This window comes from Carcharhinus amblyrhynchos, chromosome 21 (assembly GCF_965287045.1).
Source record: "Carcharhinus amblyrhynchos chromosome 21, sCarAmb.v2.hapA, whole genome shotgun sequence".
NCBI classification, from domain to species: Eukaryota; Metazoa; Chordata; class Chondrichthyes; order Carcharhiniformes; family Carcharhinidae; genus Carcharhinus; species Carcharhinus amblyrhynchos.
In genome coordinates this window covers 4,679,565-4,698,936 of record NC_137344.1, presented here as the reverse complement: position 1 = coordinate 4,698,936, position 19,372 = coordinate 4,679,565, and the positions used below count along the sequence as shown (strand labels likewise).

General features: G+C 51.0%; 1 protein-coding gene across 1 annotated transcript in view; it reads left to right on the top strand.

Moving 5' to 3' along the window:
* The first annotated feature begins 1,922 nt into the window (after window positions 1-1,922).
* rhbdl3 (rhomboid, veinlet-like 3 (Drosophila)) overlaps window positions 1,923-19,372 on the top strand; it is a 59,374-nt gene continuing 41,924 nt past the window's right edge. Inside the window, exons 1-2 of the mRNA XM_080209329.1 lie at window positions 1,923-2,039; window positions 7,674-7,697. Coding sequence (XP_080065455.1) covers window positions 1,923-2,039; window positions 7,674-7,697 — 141 coding nt within the window. The remainder of the gene's footprint in view (window positions 2,040-7,673; window positions 7,698-19,372) is intronic.

The window sequence follows — 19,372 nt, the reverse complement described above, 5'->3', positions numbered from 1 at the left end:
TCCGTGTCCCGGGTCAGTGTCCGTGTCCCGGGTCAGTGCCCATGTCCCGGGTCAGTGTCCGTGTCCCGGGTCAGTGTCCGTGTCCCCGGTCAGTGTCCGTGTCCCGGGTCAGTGTCCGTGTCCCGGGTCAGTGTCCGTGTCCCGGGTCAGTGTCCGTGTCCCGGGTCAGTGTCCGTGTCCCCGGGTCAGTGTCCGTGTCCCGGGTCAGTGTCCGTGTCCCGGGTCAGTGTCCGTGTCCCGGGTCAGTGCCCGTGTCCCGGGTCAGTGTCCGTGTCCCGGGTCAGTGTCCGTGTCCCCGGTCAGTGTCCGTGTCCCGGGTCAGTGCCCGTGTCCCGGGTCAGTGTCCGTGTCCCGGGTCAGTGCCCGTGTCCCGGGTCAGTGTCCGTGTCCCCGGTCAGTGTCCGTGTCCCCGGTCAGTGTCCGTGTCCCGGGTCAGTGCCCGTGTCCCGGGTCAGTGCCCGTGTCCCCGGTCAGTGTCCGTGTCCCCGGTCAGTGTCCGTGTCCCCGGTCAGTGTCCGTGTCCCGGGTCAGTGTCCGTGTCCCGGGTCAGTGTCCGTGTCCCAGGTCAGTGCCCGTGTCCCGGGTCAGTGCCCGTGTCCCGGGTCAGTGCCCGTGTCCCGGGTCAGTGTCCGTGTCCCGGGTCAGTGCCCGTGTCCCGGGTCAGTGTCCGTGTCCCCGGTCAGTGTCCGTGTCCCCGGTCAGTGTCCGTGTTCCCGGGTCAGTGTCCGTGTTCCCGGGTCAGTGTCCGTGTCCCCGGTCAGTGTCCGTGTCCCCGGTCAGTGTCCGTGTCCCGGGTCAGTGTCCGTGTCCCGGGTCAGTGCCCGTGTCCCGGGTCAGTGTCCGTGTCCCGGGTCAGTGCCCGTGTCCCGGGTCAGTGTCCGTGTCCCGGGTCAGTGCCCGTGTCCCGGGTCAGTGTCCGTGTCCCCGGTCAGTGTCCGTGTCCCCGGTCAGTGTCCGTGTTCCCGGGTCAGTGTCCGTGTCCCCGGTCAGTGCCCGTGTCCCGGGTCAGTGCCCGTGTCCCGGGTCAGTGTCCGTGTCCCCGGTCAGTGTCCGTGTCCCCGGTCAGTGTCCGTGTCCCCGGTCAGTGTCCGTGTCCCGGGTCAGTGTCCGTGTCCCCGGTCAGTGTCCGTGTCCCCGGTCAGTGTCCGTGTCCCGGGTCAGTGTCCGTGTCCCCGGTCAGTGTCCGTGTCCCGGGTCAGTGTCCGTGTTCCCGGGCCAGGGTCCGTGTTCCCGGGCCAGGGTCTGTGTCCCGGGTCAGTGTGTCCTGGGAAGGCTGGAGTGGCTGCTGTGGGTTTGGGGAGTCTGGGATCCAGGTGTAGACAGAGGCTGAAACTGTTGCTGTCGCTCTGACTTCCTGCTTATTCCTGTCTCCACAGAGAGATGTCCCGAGTGAGGAGCGGACAATGAAGAGGCTGATCCCGGGGGAGAGAGGCTGATCCCGGGGGAGAGAGGCTGATCCCGGGGGGGGAGAGAGGCTGATCCCGGGGGGGTGAGAGGCTGATCCCGGGGGGGAGAGAGAGGCTGATCCCGGGGGGGAGAGAGGCTGATCCCAGGGGAGAGAGGCTGATCCCGGGGGGGAGAGAGGCTGATCCCGGGGGGGGAGAGAGGCTGATCCCGGGGGGGGAGAGAGGCTGATCCCGGGGGGAGAGACGCTGATCCCGGGGGAGAGAGGCTGATCCCGGGGGGGGAGAGAGGCTGATCCCGGGGGGGGAGAGGCTGATCCCGGGGGGGAGAGAGAGGCTGATCCCGGGGGGGGAGAGAGGCTGATCCCGGGGGGGGAGAGGCTGATCCCGGGGGGGGGGAGAGAGGCTGATCCCGGGGGGGGGAGAGAGGCTGATCCCGGGGGGGGGAGAGAGGCTGATCCCGGGGGGGGGGGGAGAGAGGCTGATCCCGGGCTCCCCCTGGATCACTGATTGGCAGCAATGGAGGAGAGAGAGCGGGAAGCACAAAATCAAGAACCTTCCGTGACTGTAAACTCCGAGGGAGATGGGATCGTGGAACTGGAGAGCACCGAGGGACTGCCCATGGGTACAGAGGATGTAAGTGTCAGTCCTCCATCTGTGTGTCCCAGTGTGTGTCAGTGTCTGTGTCAGTGTCTGTGTCAGAGCCTTGTCAATGTTGTCAGTGTTAGTGTGTGTCTGTGTGTGTGTCTCAGTATGTACCTCAGTGTGTGTGTCCCTGTGTATCAGTTTCTGTGCCAGTTTGTCAGTCTCCATGTGTGTAACTGTGGTTTAGTGCCCCTGTTATATACGTTTTGTCTGCCCCTCCCCCACCCCCACCGTATGGGTGTCAGTTCCTCACCCTCTTTAATCACCATCTTTCTGTTTTAATTTCTCTCAATAAATCTGTAAATCTTGCAGGGTTTGCTTGTTTAAGAATCTGTCTCTGCATGTGTTTGTATAAATGTAGGTACCAATTTCTGTATTCCTATTCAGTCTCTGTCTCCAGTCTTTATCTGTGTCAGTAACTCTGTGGTAATGTTCTCTCAGTGTCCCAGTGGTTAGTATTCTATGATAATGTCTCTGTCACTGTCTCTTGATCCATGTCTCCAAGTCAGTAACTCTGTGATAATGTCTCTGTCAATATCTATATCTATATCAATGTCTCTGTACCAGTGTCTCTGTGTCAGTGTATCTATATGTCAGTGTCTCTGGGTCATTGCAGCTATGGCAATATCCCTTTGTCAATATCTGTGTCAATGTGTTTGTGTCAGTGTATCAGTGGTAATGTCCCTCTGTGTGTCAGTGTCTGTGGGTCAGTGTATCAGCGGTAATGTCCCTCTGTGTGTCAGTGTCTCTGGGTCAGTGTATCAGCGGTAATGTCCCTCTGTGTGTCAGTGTCTCTGGGTCAGTGTATCAGCGGTAATGTCCCTCTGTGTGTCAGTGTCTCTGGGTCAGTGTATCAGCAGTAATGTCCCTCTGTGTGTCAGTGTCTCTGTGCCAATGCCTGTGTGCCTCTCATTCCTTTCTGTCTTTTTCTGGACCTTCTGTGTACCTTCCTGTTATTTTGTTCCGCGGTCTCAGAGTCACTCATTTTCTTGCCCTGTCTACACTTTCACCTGTGTCCCTGTTGCACCAGGGGTGTCCAAACAGAGAGCTCAGCAAACCAGTCCTGGATCCCTTGGTAACTCCACCACACTTACATTTCAATGTCCTCATGGAACTGAGCTGTTTGGATTTATGGATCTGGAAGTTTGTGATGGGTTGTTATTAGTGCTGATGCTGCATTGATGGATAAATCCGAAATAAAACACCAAGATCGGTTGGAATAAGTGAGTTGTGATAGCTGGGAATTATTGGAAAAGCAAAGTAAATCACTCTGTGTGGCCCTGTTGTTTCTTTCTGTAATTTTATGGTGCTTATGAAGATAACAAGCTCCGATGCCCTCCTTTATACTCAGTGTCCCTACATTTCCCAAAATCCCCTCTCTGTATGTGTACTGGTGCCTGGCCATTTTTAGCTTCCTATTTCTGTTTAACCTCTCTCTGTAAATCTCCGTGTATCCTTCCCAGTTCTCATGTTTATCAATCTGTGTTTGTATTTTTGTGTGTACCAATTTCTGTCTGAGTTCAGATTCTCTCTGTCTGTAGCTGTCTCTGTATCTTCGAAGAAATTGCTGTAGTCATCAAAGTGTCTTTGGCAAACACTTTATTTGTGCTGCGGGAGCCAGGAGAACTCTCTGTGATTTTTGGCTACAAAAGAGTCAGACAACAATGTGCCTGAATGGAGTTAATGCCAACTGTAATAAACTTTCCCAAACACGTTTATGAGGATTGTGGCGCTCTAACAATATTTAAAGACATTCAAAGACGCGAGTTGTACCAGTTTGTTTCTTTAAGTTTGGCAAGTTTAGCTTTTAAACAAAGAAGAACTGCCACACAGAAGGAGGCTGTTTGGCCCATCAAGCCTATACTGGCCAAAAAAAGAGTTATTCAGTCTCGTGCCACTTTGCAGCTCTTGGTCTGTAGTCCTGTGTGTCAGAGCACAATCATAGAATCCCTACACTGCAGAAGGAGGCCATTTGGCCCATCGAGTCTGGACTGACAACAATCCCAACCAGCCCCTATCTCCGTAGCCCCATGTATCTACCCTAGCTAGTCCCCCTGTCACTCAGGGGCAATTTATCATGGCCAATCCACCTAACCCGCACATCTTTGGACATTTAAGTACTGTTTAAAATACCCTTTCAGGTGAGGATTTCAGACTCCTGCCACCCTCTCAAGAATTTCTCCTGCATTCCCTTCTAATCCTTTTACCAATTTTAAATCTGTGCCCTGTAACTTCTTTGCTAAGGAAACCAGGCCCCTCTCTCTATAGAGGCCACTTGTTATTTTATGCACCTTATTTTAAAGGAGCTGTCGGGGATATTACAGTGTGTGAGCACGGGGAAAGTGGGTGAGGAGGAAAATTAAGTGATATAAAGTCGTGTGATTGTGCGATATTTCAGTGTGTCCTGTTTCAAGCACCGTGACGCAGAACCTTGTTGGAACAATTCAGCACCAGCTTCGAAACAAAAGATTGGAAATAAGTTCCCACTTACTGCTGGGAAAAAGCTGCAGCAGTAATGTGATTGCAATTGATTTCCTTGTGAAAGGATTCCTGTGATATATGAAGTATGTCTCCCGCAAGTTCATGGCACTTATTGATTTTATTATTATTATTGTGTGAGGAGCTGGGGTGAGGGGTAGTGGTTGAGGGAGGGGGGGGGGGGAGGGGTGGGGGGGGGGGGGGGAGATGGCTGGAAAGAGTAAACCGCTGCTGTTTGTTTGTAACCAGATGCTGATCGTAGCTGGGTGGAACTGCGGCATGTTTAGTTCAGGTGGACGTCGGGTCGACAGTTTTACTGGGATAGGAGTGGGGGGGGGGCTCCTTCAGTCAGTGCCCCACAGGTAGGAAAGGGGGTAACTGACGGGGGTTCTCACTCCAAATCGCCATCCGTAAAGTGCGACGCTGTGGCTGTCAGATGAGGTGTTGCGCGGCACGGTGGTTAGCGCTGCTGCCTCACAGCGCCAGGGACCCGGGTTCAATTCCAGCCTCGGGTCACTGCACATTCTCCCCGTGTCTGCGTGGGTTTCCTCCGGGTGCTCCGGTTTCCTCCCACAGTCCAAAGGTGTGCGGGTTAGGTGGATTGGCCGTGCTAAATTGCCCCTTAGTGTCAGGGGGATTAGCAGGGTAAATATGTGGGGTTACGGGAATAGGGCCTGGGTGGGATTGTGGCCGGCGCAGGCTCGATGGGCTGAATGGCCTCTTTCTGCCCTGTAGGGATTCGATGTTGAGTCTTAGAAGAATTGCCGCTCAAATAACTCACTGCCGTTCAAAATCTAGGCTCGTAAATGGAAAGTGATCAGTTGGAGGGGCAGACTGGAGAGGCACATTCCACCACCCCCACCCCCAGCCCCTCCTTTGTAAGAGGATACAGTTAGAGATAAAATAATCATCAGCAACATTTTGGTTAATCTTATTGTACATTCCTCACGATGAATTTTATCAGTAACAACACGTGATGCCCTGACCTTCACATTCGGGCCGTTACTAACCACTGTCGGAATAAACAGTCAGACAGGCAGAAGCAAAATCACCCCGAGATCTCCCGTTGTATCCGTTCCCCGTCCGATTCTGGGCTCCACGGAATGTGTTTTCTAAGCTCCTGTGGCACCTTTCTCGTGTAAAATCCCACGTTACTTTTCTCCGTATCTCTGCTCTAACTCAGGCTGAACTTTGCGCAGAGTCTGTGGCCCGCGGGTGCCTCAGTGCGGTGACCGTTTGTCGACTGGTGAAGGCCAATGGGCTCTTCACCCCGTACGGTCTTCACAGTGTTGTATGATCTTCAGCGGAGACCCACGTGTAAACAAGTTCCAGCAAGGCCGATGGTCCCTGTCCTGACCTTGGGTGCCCTGAAGCAGGCACGGTAGGTTAGCACTGCTGCCTCACAGCGCCAGGGACCCGGGTTCGATTCCCGGCTTGTCTGTACGGAGTTTGCACGTTCTCCCTGTATCTGCGTGGGGTTCCCCCGGGTGATCTGGTATCCCCCCCCACAGTCCAAAGATGTGCGGGTTGGCCGTGCTAAATTCTCCCTTAATCTCCCTGACACTATCAGGGTAAATATTTGGATAGGGTCCGGGTGGGATTGTTGACGGGGCAGGTTCGATGGGCTGAATGGCCTCTTTCTGCACTGCAGTGATTCTATGAACATCCAGTGAAGTATCAGCCGAGATCACGCTCCTAAATCTCTGGAATTGGACTCGAATCCACAAGTTTCTGAATGGGAGTGTTATTGACTGAGACACAGCGAGTGTTTAAACCCTGGGCTGCTGGCTGGTAAAGTTTCTTTAACAATCGGAAAGTGGAGGGTTTGGAGAGCTGCCATCACTGAGCAGTGAGGAACTCTGATACTTTCCAGGACCTGGACAGAATGTCACCACATTAAACCAGGCCTGAGAGGGACTCACACAGAGAACCTGAGACAATCTGAGATCCTTTTAAATGATTGAGAAAGCTGCAGATTGTTCAGGAAGGAGTGTGTCGATGAGAGGCTGAGATAGAATTTCAGTGACAGGCGGATAGGCAGGGATTTCTGCTTCTGTTGATGGGGAACCTGCTTCTCCTGATCCTGGTGGATTCAGGCTGGTTATTAAAGCGGGGGGAGGAGGCATCATTAAGGCATTTAGATCAATGAGACCTCATCATTGTGAGATCTCTGGTGGGTTCAGATGCTGAGGCTGGAGGCAGGAGGGGCTCGTATCCCAAAGGACTTTCACCCACATTGTTACATTTCGCTTCATGGAATCATAGAATCCCTGCAGTGCAGACGGAGGCCATTCAGCCCATCAGGTCTGCACTGACCACAATCCTCGACCCTGCTATTCCATCTGACACTACGGGGAAACTTAGCATTGCCAATCAACCTAACCTGCTGTGGGAGGAAACTGGAGCACCCAGAGGAAACCCACACAGACACGGGGAGAATGTGCAGACTTCACACAGACACTGACCCAAGGCCAGAATCGAACCCGGATCCCTGGCACTGTGTGAGGCAGCAGAGCTAACCCACTGTGCCACTTGTGAGCCCAATGATAAAAAAAAGGGCCAGCAATTTAACCACAGAGGCATCACATCTGAGACTATTCATCTCAATGTAGTCTGATTTTCACAGTCACATTGAATAGCGGATCGATCTCATTAGTCCGAGTGTAAACAGTTTGAAAAGGAGAAAGTGGAAAATTTAATAATATGGGGCTTGGCTTGGAATGACTTAATAATTTAGAGGTGCTATATAAATGTAGGCTGTTATAGGCTGGTGTGAAAGAGGAAAGGTGTTCAAAGCACTAATACCTGTCCTGAACACTCAAATAGTTCAGGTAGAAACGTTATGTCTGTCTCCTGTAACCACTTACAGAGATTGAATTGATTAAACTGTCCAAACTTAAACATTCTCAATCTATTTTACTGCAAAATTTCATCTTGATTAAACAGAACATTGCTCCAGAATGTGTTTGCATTTGATATATCAATAAATGTCATATACGTGAGGTGTACCAGTACATGTGTATGAGCAGATCAGTATGTGTTATATGTATATTAGGTATACCTGTATGCATTATATGTGTATATTATTGTGTACTGAGTCTTATTCTGATTTTTCTTCTCTATGTACATCGCTGCTTCCTGCCATAGCACTGGAAAGTTTTCTTTGACCAGGTATGTAAACATTTAAACAAGACTACAAATATTTCCTCATTGAGTGTTTGACCAGTCACTGAATTTGTTCAACTGGTGATTATAAGGAGACATTTCTGGGAAACTGACCTTCCAAAAATCATACACAGGTTAAAAGTTATAAATGGATGTGTTAATCATGGTGGCACAGTGGGTTAGTGCTGCTGCCTCACAGCGCCAGGGACCAGGACTTGATTCCCAAATTGGGTCACTGTCTGTGCGGAGTTTGCATGTTCTCCCCGTATCTGCGTAGGTTTCCTCTGGGTGCCCCGGTTTCCTCCCACATGCTGGTTAAACGCATTGACCATGCTAAATTCTCCCTCAGTGTACCCGAACTGGTGTCAGAGTGTGGTGACTGGAGGATTTTCACAGTAATTTCATTGCAGTGTTAATGTAAGCCTTACCTGTGACACTAATAAATCAACTTGTACGTGGGTGGGACAGATTTCTCTGTGTCTGTGCTGGCGTTCCCTCGATTGGAGGAGGATATTTACTCAGGTTTACCTGTTTCTGCTGTGGGTCTTCCTGTCTACATTCCGCTGTAATCTTTTCTCCCCACTGTTTCCCACCCCACCGATGTTCGTGCTCAATATCTCCGAGACACCTTCAGCATAAATGGGGGGGTGGAATATTTGGCCAAACAGGTTTGGGTTGATCAGAGTTTTGTTTTGGCAACATTTAAGGACAGGTTGAGTTCCATGGCTGGAGAATCGAAGAGATTGTAAATCTGGCTGTGATATCGTTAACGATACTGCAATCTTCACAAACTGTAGATCGGGTACGTCTCCGAGATTGATGGCAAGTCAGTGTCAGCCAGGACTGTGAGAGAGACTGCGGAGCAATGCGAGAGAATGGATAATGTGTCACTCAATTGGCAGATGACACTGAATCCAAAAGACAGTTCCTCTGACACTGCAGCATGTCCTCAGTACTGCAGCGCTGGGTTTACGAATGTGCATGTGGGGATATTGTCCAATACACCGTACCTCATTTCTGGCAAACCTGGACTCAGGCACAGAGCCATGGGGAGGGGGTGCACCCACACTGAGCCATGGGGAGGGGGGTGCACCCACACTGAGCCATGGAGAGGGGGGGGTTGCACCCACACACTGAGCCATGGGGAGGGGGGGGGCACCCACACACTGTGCCATGGGGGGGGGGTGCACCCACACACTGTGCCATGGGGAGGGGGGGCACCCACACACTGTGCCATGGGGAGGGGGGGCACCCACACACTGTGCCATGGGGAGGGGGGGCACCCACACACTGTGCCATGGGGAGGGGGGGTGCACCCACACACTGAGCCATGGGGAGGGGGGGGGGCACCCACACACTGAGCCATGGGGAGGGGGGGTGCACCCACACACTGAGCCATGGGGAGGGGGGGGCACCCACACACTGTGCCATGGGGAGGGGGGGGGCACCCACACACTGTGCCATGGGGAGGGGGGGGCACCCACACACTGAGCCATGGGGAGGGAGGTGCACCCACACACTGTGCCATGGGGAGGGGGTTGCACCCACACACTGAGCCACGGGGAGGGGGGGTGCACCCACACACTGTGCCATGGGGAGGGGATGTGCACCCACACACTGAGCCATGGGGAGGGGATGTGCACCCACACACTGAGCCATGGGGAGGGGGGGGCACCCACACACTGAGCCATGGGCTGGGCCATTGAAATAAATTTACTTAAAGCAGAGTTCAACAGACGTGGGGGTCAAGGGTCAACACAGGAAATTGGATTTGAGACTACAACCAGATCAGCCACAGTCTTACTGAATGGTAGAGCAGGATGGAGGGGCTGAATGGCCTCTGCCTGCTCCCATGTTCCTATACAGTGGCCAATTTTTGCACAGCAAGATTCCACAAAGAATGATGCGATCACCTGTTTGTGTGCTGTTAGCTGAGGGATGAATATTGGCCAGGACACCGGGAAGATTTGCCCCCGCGCTACTTTATAAATATTGCCCCGGGATCTCTGTGTGGAGAGAGCAGACAGGAGCTTTCACTGAGCAATCCCAACCCAATAAACAAGCCCCACCGTTATCGGCACATTGTAATCGCTCAGCATCCGGCCCCCAGGAATGTGGGAATCCGAGCAGCAGCGAACTGTCAATGGCCTTCTGACTGTCACAACTCACCAGTAGAAAGGTTCATTGGACCGTAAGATATAGGGGCAGAATTAGGCCACTCGGCCCATCGAGTCTGCCCCGCCATTCAATAAGATCATGGCTGATCTGAAGTGGATCAGTTCCACTTTCCCCCTTAATTCCCTCGTCTATCAGAAACTGGACTCGAAACGTCAGCTCTTTTCTCTCCTTACAGATGCTGCCAGACCTGCTGAGATTTTCCAGCTTTTTCTCTCTTGGTTTCGGATTCCAGCATCTGCTTTTCCCCTCCTGGCCTTTCCTCACTATCCTGGGATAAATGCAGGGACAGGCGGTGACCGAGACCCGTATCCTGTTTGTAAAAGTAACAGCTCAGCCAAAATCAATTTGCAAATATCTCGGGCTTTATTTTGGGCAGAATTAATGTGGCTGCCAAATTCTCACTGAGAAAGTGCCAGAAGTCACAGGTACAGCGGAGGATTATCAACAGCACATTAGCAAATTCACATCGCGCAGTGAGTGAGACAAATATCTTCACTTCATCCAGAAACTGACAGTATTAACCAGAGTCAGCGTCAGGCATTTACACATTCCACAGCAACCTGACAACTCACAACCGCAGCCAACTGTCCGGAGTGTTACATTATTTATCAAACCCCCCCTTCCGCCCCCAAACACACACACACACACACCCCACACACACACAGACACACACACACAGACACACACACACACACACACAGACACACACACACACACAGACACACACACACACCCCACACACACACACACACTATGATTCTACGAATAAGTCTCAGCCCTTCTGATATTTTATTGCATTGCAAAAGTCATTAATATATGTAAATATTACTTAGAAGATGTTGAGAGGTGTAGATAGGGTGGATTATCGGAGGCTATTTCCCAGGGCTGAAATGGTCGCTACGAGAGGACACAGGTTTAAGGTGCTGGGGAATAGGTACAGAGGAGATGTCAGGGGTAAGTTTTTCACTCAGAGGGTAGTGAGTGAGTGGAATCGGCTGCTGTCGGTGGTGGTGGAGGCGAACTCGCTGGGGTCTTTTAAAAGACTTCTGGATGAGTATATGGGATTTAATGGGATTGAGGGTTATAGACAGGCCTGGTAGGTATGGATATGATCGGCGCAACTTGTGGGCCGAAGGGCCTGTTTGTGCTGTAGTGATCTATGTTCTATTTCTGAGTTGCAGTGACGAAGTTGCAGTGATGAAGTCGAGAGCTTCAGGTTTTTAGGTGTCCAGATCACCAACAACCTGTCCCGGTCCCCCCCCAATGCCGACACTATCGTTAAGAAAGCCCCACCAATGCCTCTACTTTCTCAGAAGACTAAGGAAGTTTGGCATGTCAGCTACGACTCTCATCAACTTTTACAGATGCCCCATAGAAAGCATTCTTTCTGGTTGTATCACAGCTCGGTCTGGGCTCCAGCTCTGCCCAAGACTGCAAGGAACTACAAAAGGTTGTGAATGTAGCCCAATCCCATCACACAAACCAGCCTCCCATCCATTGACTCTGTTTACACTTCCTGCTGTCTTGGAAAAGCAGCCAGCATAATTAAGGACCCCACACACCCCGGACATTCTCTCTTCCACCTCCTTCTGTCGGATAAAAGAAACAAAAGTCTGAGCTCATGTATCGATCGACTCAAGAACAGCTTCTTCCCTGCTGCTGTCAGACTTTTGAATGGATTTACCTCACATTGAGTTGATCTCTCTCTACACCCTGGCTATGAGTGTAACACTACATTCTGCACTCTCTCGTTTCCTTCTCTATGAACGGTATGTTTGTCTGTGTAGCGCGCAAGAAGCGATACTTTTCACTGTATCCCAATAATAAATCAAATCAAATCAAACCCCATTGTATCTGTGGCTGCCAGGCCTCCCCAAGGCCTGACTAAGGACCTGCACAGAGCTGAGAGGGTTAAACTCAGAGGCCTGGGTGTCCAGTTGGAAACCTGTCTCCTTGTATATGGATTCAGTTGGAGGGGGGAGGGTTTAAAGGAACACTTCCCCACAAACACATTTTTCAGCATTATTTCCTAAAGCAGCAGGAGATTTACGAGTTGCCGCTGACCAAAGCGATGATACATTCTGCCTTTTGGATGCTGAGATGTTGGTGACGTGGATGGAGGTTTAAGGAGTGCACCCAGTTACTGTGTAAATTCTGAGCTGGATAGACATTAGGAACATTTGCCTCTGGCTGTCAGCGTCGCTCACAGTCTCTGTGACACTCACCCCCACCCACCTCACCCAAATACAGAAACTAGAAGCAGGAGGAGGCCATTCAGGCCTTCGAACCTGCTCCGCCATTCATTCTGAACATTAAATTCAATATCCTGATCCCACCCGCCCCCATATCCCTTGATCCCTGTAGCCCCAAGAGCTATATCTAATTTATTTTTGAAATCAGACAATGTTTTGGCCTTTCTGTGGTAGTGAATTCCACACATTCACCACCCTCTGGGTGAAGAAATTTCTCCCCACTTCAGTTCTAAAATATTTACCCCTTATCCTCAAACTATGATCCCTAGTTCTGGAATGTTCTGAAGTTTCCCTTTCCTGTCGATCTCAAAACTCTCGACACATCCAGAAACTTCCTCATAATTTGTCTCTGTTGATGGTGAGCCCACCCAGCACCCACCCCCCCAGCTTATCTTTCCGCTCTTAGCTTGTCCCACCTCTCATCTCCCATCACCAGTGTCTGGGAGTCTGTCCCGAGGATTAGGGACAGCTGGGATAGATTCCTGGAGGATTCCCCCATTCCTTCAGCCGGTCAAAGAAATGTTCCTCCAGCCCCTCCCTCCCAACTCCCTGACTTTAAAGCTAACATTTATTTATTAGTGTCACAAGTAGGCTTATATTAACACTGCAATGAAGTTACTGTTAAACTCCCCGAGTTGCCACACTCTGGCGCCTGTTCGGGTTACACTGAGGGAGAATTTAGCACGGCTGATGCACCCTAACCAGCACGTCTTTCAAACTGTGGGAGGAAACCGGAGCACCCAGAGGAAACCCACGCAGACACGGGGAGAATGTGCAAACTCCGTCACCCAAGTCAGGAATTGTGTCTGGGTGGGTTTCCTCCCGGCTGCCCCGGTTTCCCCCCACAGTCCGAAAGGTATGATGGCTAGGTGGATTGGCCCCTTAGTGTCAGGGGAACTAGTTAGGGGAAATAAATGGGGTTATGGGGATGGGGGCCTGGGAGAGTTCAGACTCGATGGGCCAAATGGCCTCCTTTTGCAGTGTAGGAATTCTATGATCTATGAACTCGGGTCCCTGGCGCTGTGAGGCAGCAGTGCCAACTACAGTGCCACACATCTTCATTCAGTGAGTTCAGGGGGCAGGGCTGTGGTTAAGGAGGGTAACGCACTCTGAGACCCCGGGGCTCAGTCCCTTTCCGGTGAGGGGAGAGAGAGTCCGAGCATCACTGGATTTCACACACTGTGTACAACCCTTAAATCTCCTCTGTGTGAGCAGCGTCACAGGATCTTGGCAGCAGAGTTCACTCTATTCACTCACAGTCACAAGCAGCTTGTGTTGCTTTGATGAATGATACTGTCTGAAGCTCTGACATATGGCACAGGTTTTGTTGGGGGGTGGAGGGGTGGGGGTGGGGGTGGGGGTTGCTGTGTGTCGCTCCAGCTCCAGCTGCCTCCTTCACCAGACGACACTCCGAGATGTAAAGTCCAGCTGCTGCGGCGATGCAGTATTGTTCTGTCCTCACTTCCCTCTAATCTCAGCTCCATTGTTGGTGAAGATGCTCAGACAACAGAACCCTCGCTTCCCTCACCGCCCCCCCCCACCCCCTTTCCAGCTGCCCTCCTCCCTTCCCCCCTCACCCCTCCATCCCCCTCCCTCCTCCCTCCCTTCACCCTCCCCTCTCCCTCCCTTCACCCCTCTCCCTCCCCTTTCCCCTCTCCCTCCCCTTTCCCCTCTCCCTCCCCTTTCCCCTCTCCCTCCCCTTTCCCCTCTCCCTCCCCTTTCCCCTCTCCCTCCCCTTTCCCCTCTCCCTCCCTCCCTTTCCCCTCTCCCTCCCCTTTCCCCTCTCCCTCCCCTTTCCCCTCTCCCTCCCCTTTCCCCTCTCCCTCCCTTCCCCCTTTTCCACCTTTTCCACCCTCTGTGTGATAAAATTGCCCCTCTGGACACTTCTGTATCTCTCCCCTCTCCCCTCAAACCTATCCCTCTAGTTTTAGACTCCCCTAACTTTGGGACTTAACTTCATGTTCTGTGTGTTTGTGACAATATCCCAGACTCTTTATTCCCCCTCTCACCTTCTCTTAAACCCTTTCCTTCATTTATTCTTCATTCTCCCTTTCATTCCCACTCTGTCTATCCCACGGGTCCCTCTCTTTCTCCCTCTATCTTGCTGACGCTCATTCACTCTCTCTCCTTCTATCTCAGTGTTTTCTCTCTCTCTGATACTGTGGGTGACCCGTTTGGATACAATTATCACGCTGTCATAGAAATGCCACTAATCCCATTTCCAGCTTTGGCTGCTGAATGTGACCATCAGACTGGGCTCTCAGGATATCAGTGACAGACAGAGTGGGAGTGCGGGGGTCCGGGCAGGTGACGCACTGTCTCTAGGCGGATGGGAATGAGTAGGACCAGTGTCTGTGCTGGGGGAGACCCTCGGACTGGACCCGTTACCCCTCCCCCTCCCTGCCTCTGGTGTCAAAGTGGATTAGTAAGAGTGAAGCGAAGGCTGCAGTGAGTCGCACTCGGCCAGAGTTTAAGAAATCCTCTTTTATTTTCCAATTTGAGCCCTTGTCACTTTGTATTTTTCACAGGGGAACCTTGGGTTTGTGTCAGACCCTGGTCCGGCTGTGGGAGTTTTACTGAAGATTTGTTGACCTTCTTGTACAGCTGTTTGTTACATTTTACACCACAAAATAGTTACAGCGCAAAGGGAGACATTCGGCCCGTTGTGACGTTACTGTACATTTAAAAAAGTATCTTTTGTATCTCGTGGTTCGGCTGTTACTCTCGGTTCAGAATCAGATTCATAGAAAAGTACTGATTAGAAGGAGGCCATTCAGCCCATCATTGGTACAACAATGCAGCTGGTCCCTGCTCTTTCTCTAGAGCTTTGCCAATCTTTCCCTTCGGCTGTCTGTGTGGATGACTGCACATTCTCCCCATGCCTTCCTGGGTTTCCTTAGGTGCTCTGGTTTCCCCCCACACTCCAAAGATTTAGGTGGATTGGCCATGCTAAATTGCCCCTTAGTGTCAGGGAATTAGCAGGGTAAATGCATGGGGTTACGGGGATAGAGCCTGGCTGCAATTGTGGTAGGTGCAGACTCGATGGGCTGAATGGTCTCCTTCTGTAATGTAGGATTCGATGATACGATTCTACGAAATATTTCCTTTAGAAGGTTACTCTTGAATCTCCTTCCACCGTCCTTTCAGACAACACATTCCAGATCACAACAACTCACTGCGTAAAACTGCGTTTCTTTGTGTCAGCTCTGCTGTTCCATCGATATTTCTGTATCCTTTGGTTAGGAAACTCTTCAGTAACTTTAACCTGGTGTCTCACAACACCCGGTTAAAGTCCAACACGTTTATTTGGCAGCACTAGCTTTCAGTGCACTGCTCCTTCATCAGGTGGGTGGGAGTTCTGTTCACAAACAGGGTATATAAAGACACAAACTCAATTTACAAAATAATGGTTGGATTGCGAGTCTTTACAGGTAATCAAGTCTTAAAGATACAGACAACGTGAGTGCAGAGAGGGTTAAGCACAGGTTAAAGAGATGTGTATTCTCACCAGCCAGGACAGTTAGTGAGATGTTGCAAGTTCAGACAAGTCGTGGGGGTTACAGATGGTGCGACGGTGCCTCGAGTCGGCGCCTCAATGTTCCCCACAGTAACCAAGGTCCAACTTCACTGCGTTAAACAGTGTTCTTTACACCTCGTAACCATCTCGCAGTTTGTTATTCCCTGTGATTCACTCATTTACACAGGGAGAGAACTGTGACTCTGATAGGTTCAGCCGGACAGAAAAATAACCCCAGAAACACATGGAGCAGAGAAGGAGGCCGTTCGGCCCGTCGGACGTCTGAGTGAGTTATCAAACGAATCCCACCGGCTGGTTCTTTCCCCGTGACCCTGCAATTTATTTACTTATTTCCTTTTCAGCTATTTATCTAATTCTCCTTTGGAAGGTGTTGCGGAATCTTCTTTCCCGTCAGACGCTGCAGTCCGGGGTCTGTGTGGGATCTTGCTGTGCGCAAGCTTGCCATCCCATTCCCTTACGAGATCGGGTGAAGCGCTTCAAAGATAACGGATTGGTCGTGAGGGTGTGGTGGGCGTTGTCGAACTCCGATTTCATTTTCTCTCTTCTGTGCTGCTCACCCGATGTCCCTGGTAGGATCGGGCCTGGCGTCCACACCTGCAGCACAAGGAGGGAACCATCCTGACCCCCTCTATATAGAGCGGAGCCCTGAGACTAGCAGGGTCACACCGATTCTATTATATACGGCTGGGAGGATGTGGCTGGGAGCGGTGAGTGGCGTCGCTGTGACACCAGCGAGGTTATGACGGGTGCTGTATAACACCCTTGTTCAGCCACAGCTGGAGCACTGTGTGCAGTTCTGGTCTCCACGTTACAGGAAGGATGTGATTGCACTGGAGAGGGTTGCAGAGGAGATTCGCCAGGATGCTACCTGGGATGGAGGGAGAGGCTGGTTAAACTGGGGTTGTTTTCACTGGAGTAGAGAGGATGAGGGGGGACCTGAGTGAGGTGTACAGAATTATGAGGGACATAGATTGGGCAGATAGGAAGAAGTGTTTCTCCTTCATCAATAACCAGGGGCAGGGATTTAAGCAGAGGCAGGATGCTTGGAGGGAATTTGTGGAAAAGCCTATCCATCCAGAGGGTGATGGCAATCTGGAACTCTCTGCCTGAAAGGGCATTTAAGAAGCATTTAGATGAGCACTTGAAACACCACAGTATACAAGGCTACAGCTCAGGAGCTGGAACATAGGGCTCTGTGTTTGATAGACAGTGTAGCCATGATGGGCCGAATGGCCTCTTTCTGTGCTGTATGACTCAGCTTTCAATATTATTATTGCTACAAAACTCATCTCCAAACTCAGTGGCCTGGGACTCGGCTTCTCCCTCTCCGACTGGATCCTGAACTTCCTGACCCACAGACGGTAATCAGTCAGGATAAGCAACAACATCTCCTCCCCCATCACCCTCAACACCGGTGCCCCACAAGGCTGTGTTCTCAGCCCCCTCACTATACTCTTTATACACCAATATCTGCGTGGCCAAGTTCCCCTCCAACTCAATTTTCAAGTTTGCTGATGACACCAACGTAATGGGTCGGATCTGAACTGGTGCGGCAACGATAATCTCTCCCTCAACAAAACGAAGGAAATAATCATCGATTTCAGGAAGCGGAGGACAAGCCCCTGTCTACATCAACAGGGGACAAAGTACAAATGGTCGAGAGCTTCAAATTTCTAGGTGTTCAGATCACCAACAACCTGTCCTAGTCCCTCCACACCGATGTTATAGTCAAGAAAGTCCCACCAACGCCTCTACTTTCTCAGGAGACTAAGGAAATTTGGCCCGTCAGCTACAACTCTCACCAACTTTTACGGATGCACCATAGAAAGCATTCTTTCTGGTTGTATCACAGCTTGGTCTGGGCTCCTGCTCTGCCCAAGAGCGCAAGAAACTACAAAATGTTGTGAACAAGGCCCAGCCCATCACGCAAACCAGCCTCCCATCCATTGACTCTGTCTACACTTCCCACTGCCTCGGCAAAGCAGCCGGCATAATCAAAGACCCCACACACCCCGGACATTCTCTCTTCCACCTTCTTCTGTCAGGAAAAAGGTACAAAAACCTGAGGTCCCGTACCAACCGACTCAAGAACAGCTTCTTCCCTGCTGCTGTCAGATGTTTGAATAGACCTACCTCGCATTGGGTGGCACGGTAGCACAGTGGTTAGCACTGCTGCTTCACAGCTCCAGGGATCTGGGTTCGATTCCCGGCTCGGGTCACTGTCTGTGAGGAGTTTGCACATTCTCCTCGTGTGTGCGTGGGTTTCCTCCGGGTTCTCCGGTTTCCTCCCACAGTCCAAAGATGTGCGGGTTAGGTTGATTGGCTATGCTAAGAAATTGCCCCTTAGTGTCCAGGGATGTGTAGGTTAGAGGGATTAGTGGGTATAATATGTAGGGATATGGGGGTAGGACCTGGGTGGGATTGTGGTCAGTGCAGACTCGATGGGCCGAAGGGCCTCTTTCTGTACTGTAGGTTTCTATGATCATTAAGTTGACCTTTCTCTACACCCCAGCTATGACTCTAACACTACATTCTGCACTCTCTCCTTCTCTATGTACGTTATGCTCTGTATAGCGCACAGGAAACAATACATTTCACTGTATGTTAATACATGTGACAATAATAAATTAAATACAGGTATAGAATTAATAGATCAGAATGGGAGGTGGTGAGGGGAGGGGGGTGTCTATTTTTTGTTGGAACGGCGGTGAACGTGTTAACGTTTCTGCCTCTGGCTCCACGTAATGGATCAAATTACAACAGGATTCAGTCCACAAATCAAGAAACTAATCAATCGATCGATCCAGCAATCCGCAGCCTCCCCCTGCTCTCCTTTCTGTCCTCCCTCTCCCCTTCCCCAGGGACCCCTTCACCACTGGCACCTCCTCATCCCGTTCCCCACCTGCTGCCCAGTGGGTGCTCTCCCTGTTGGCAGCGTTTATTTGGCCAAGGCAGTTGTAATGAATATTATCTTTGTCAGTCATATCGTGTGTTTATCCGCAGTAGACAATTTAACGGGGGTTATAAATTGCTGCAGCTCCCAGTCACAAGTTCACTCGACGGACTGGAGCTGTGAGTAGGTGAAGCTCGATAAATCTGGTGATGAACGTGGTTTGTGTTTTTTAATTATGAGATTAAATGTACCCAGTGGGGTTTGTGGAAACCTGCCAGCAACTGGCCTGATGGATGGCTTTAGTTCGGCACTGAGCTTTATGAGAACAGTAAATGTTTGTGAAGATTTAAAATACTTTTTTTATGGGAAGTGGACATTGTTGGCAAGGCCAGCATTGGTTTTAAGAATGTAAGAAATAGGAGCAGGAGTCGGCCATCTAGCCCTTCGAGCCTGCCCCGCCATTCAATAAGATCATGGCTGATCTGAAGTGGCTCAGTTCCACTTTCCCGCTTTCTCCCCATAACCCTTAATCCCCCTGTCTATCAGCTCTGTTTCCAATCCCTAATTAGCCTCGAGAAACCTGAAACACTGGCTTTGTGCAGTGTATTTATTTTGGATATTAGTGAGAAGCAGAGAGAACTTAGATTTCTCTTTTGTTAAAGAAATAAAAATACAAAGAACTGGTCAATATTTCAGAACTCAGTGCCCAGTCTGAGCGAGTATGCCACGACTGTAACTAACTCCATCAGTAAGTCTGTGTTAAAGAAGGAAATCTGTGTGTTCCCCAACTGGAAACCATTGGACGAACAGGGATATCCAC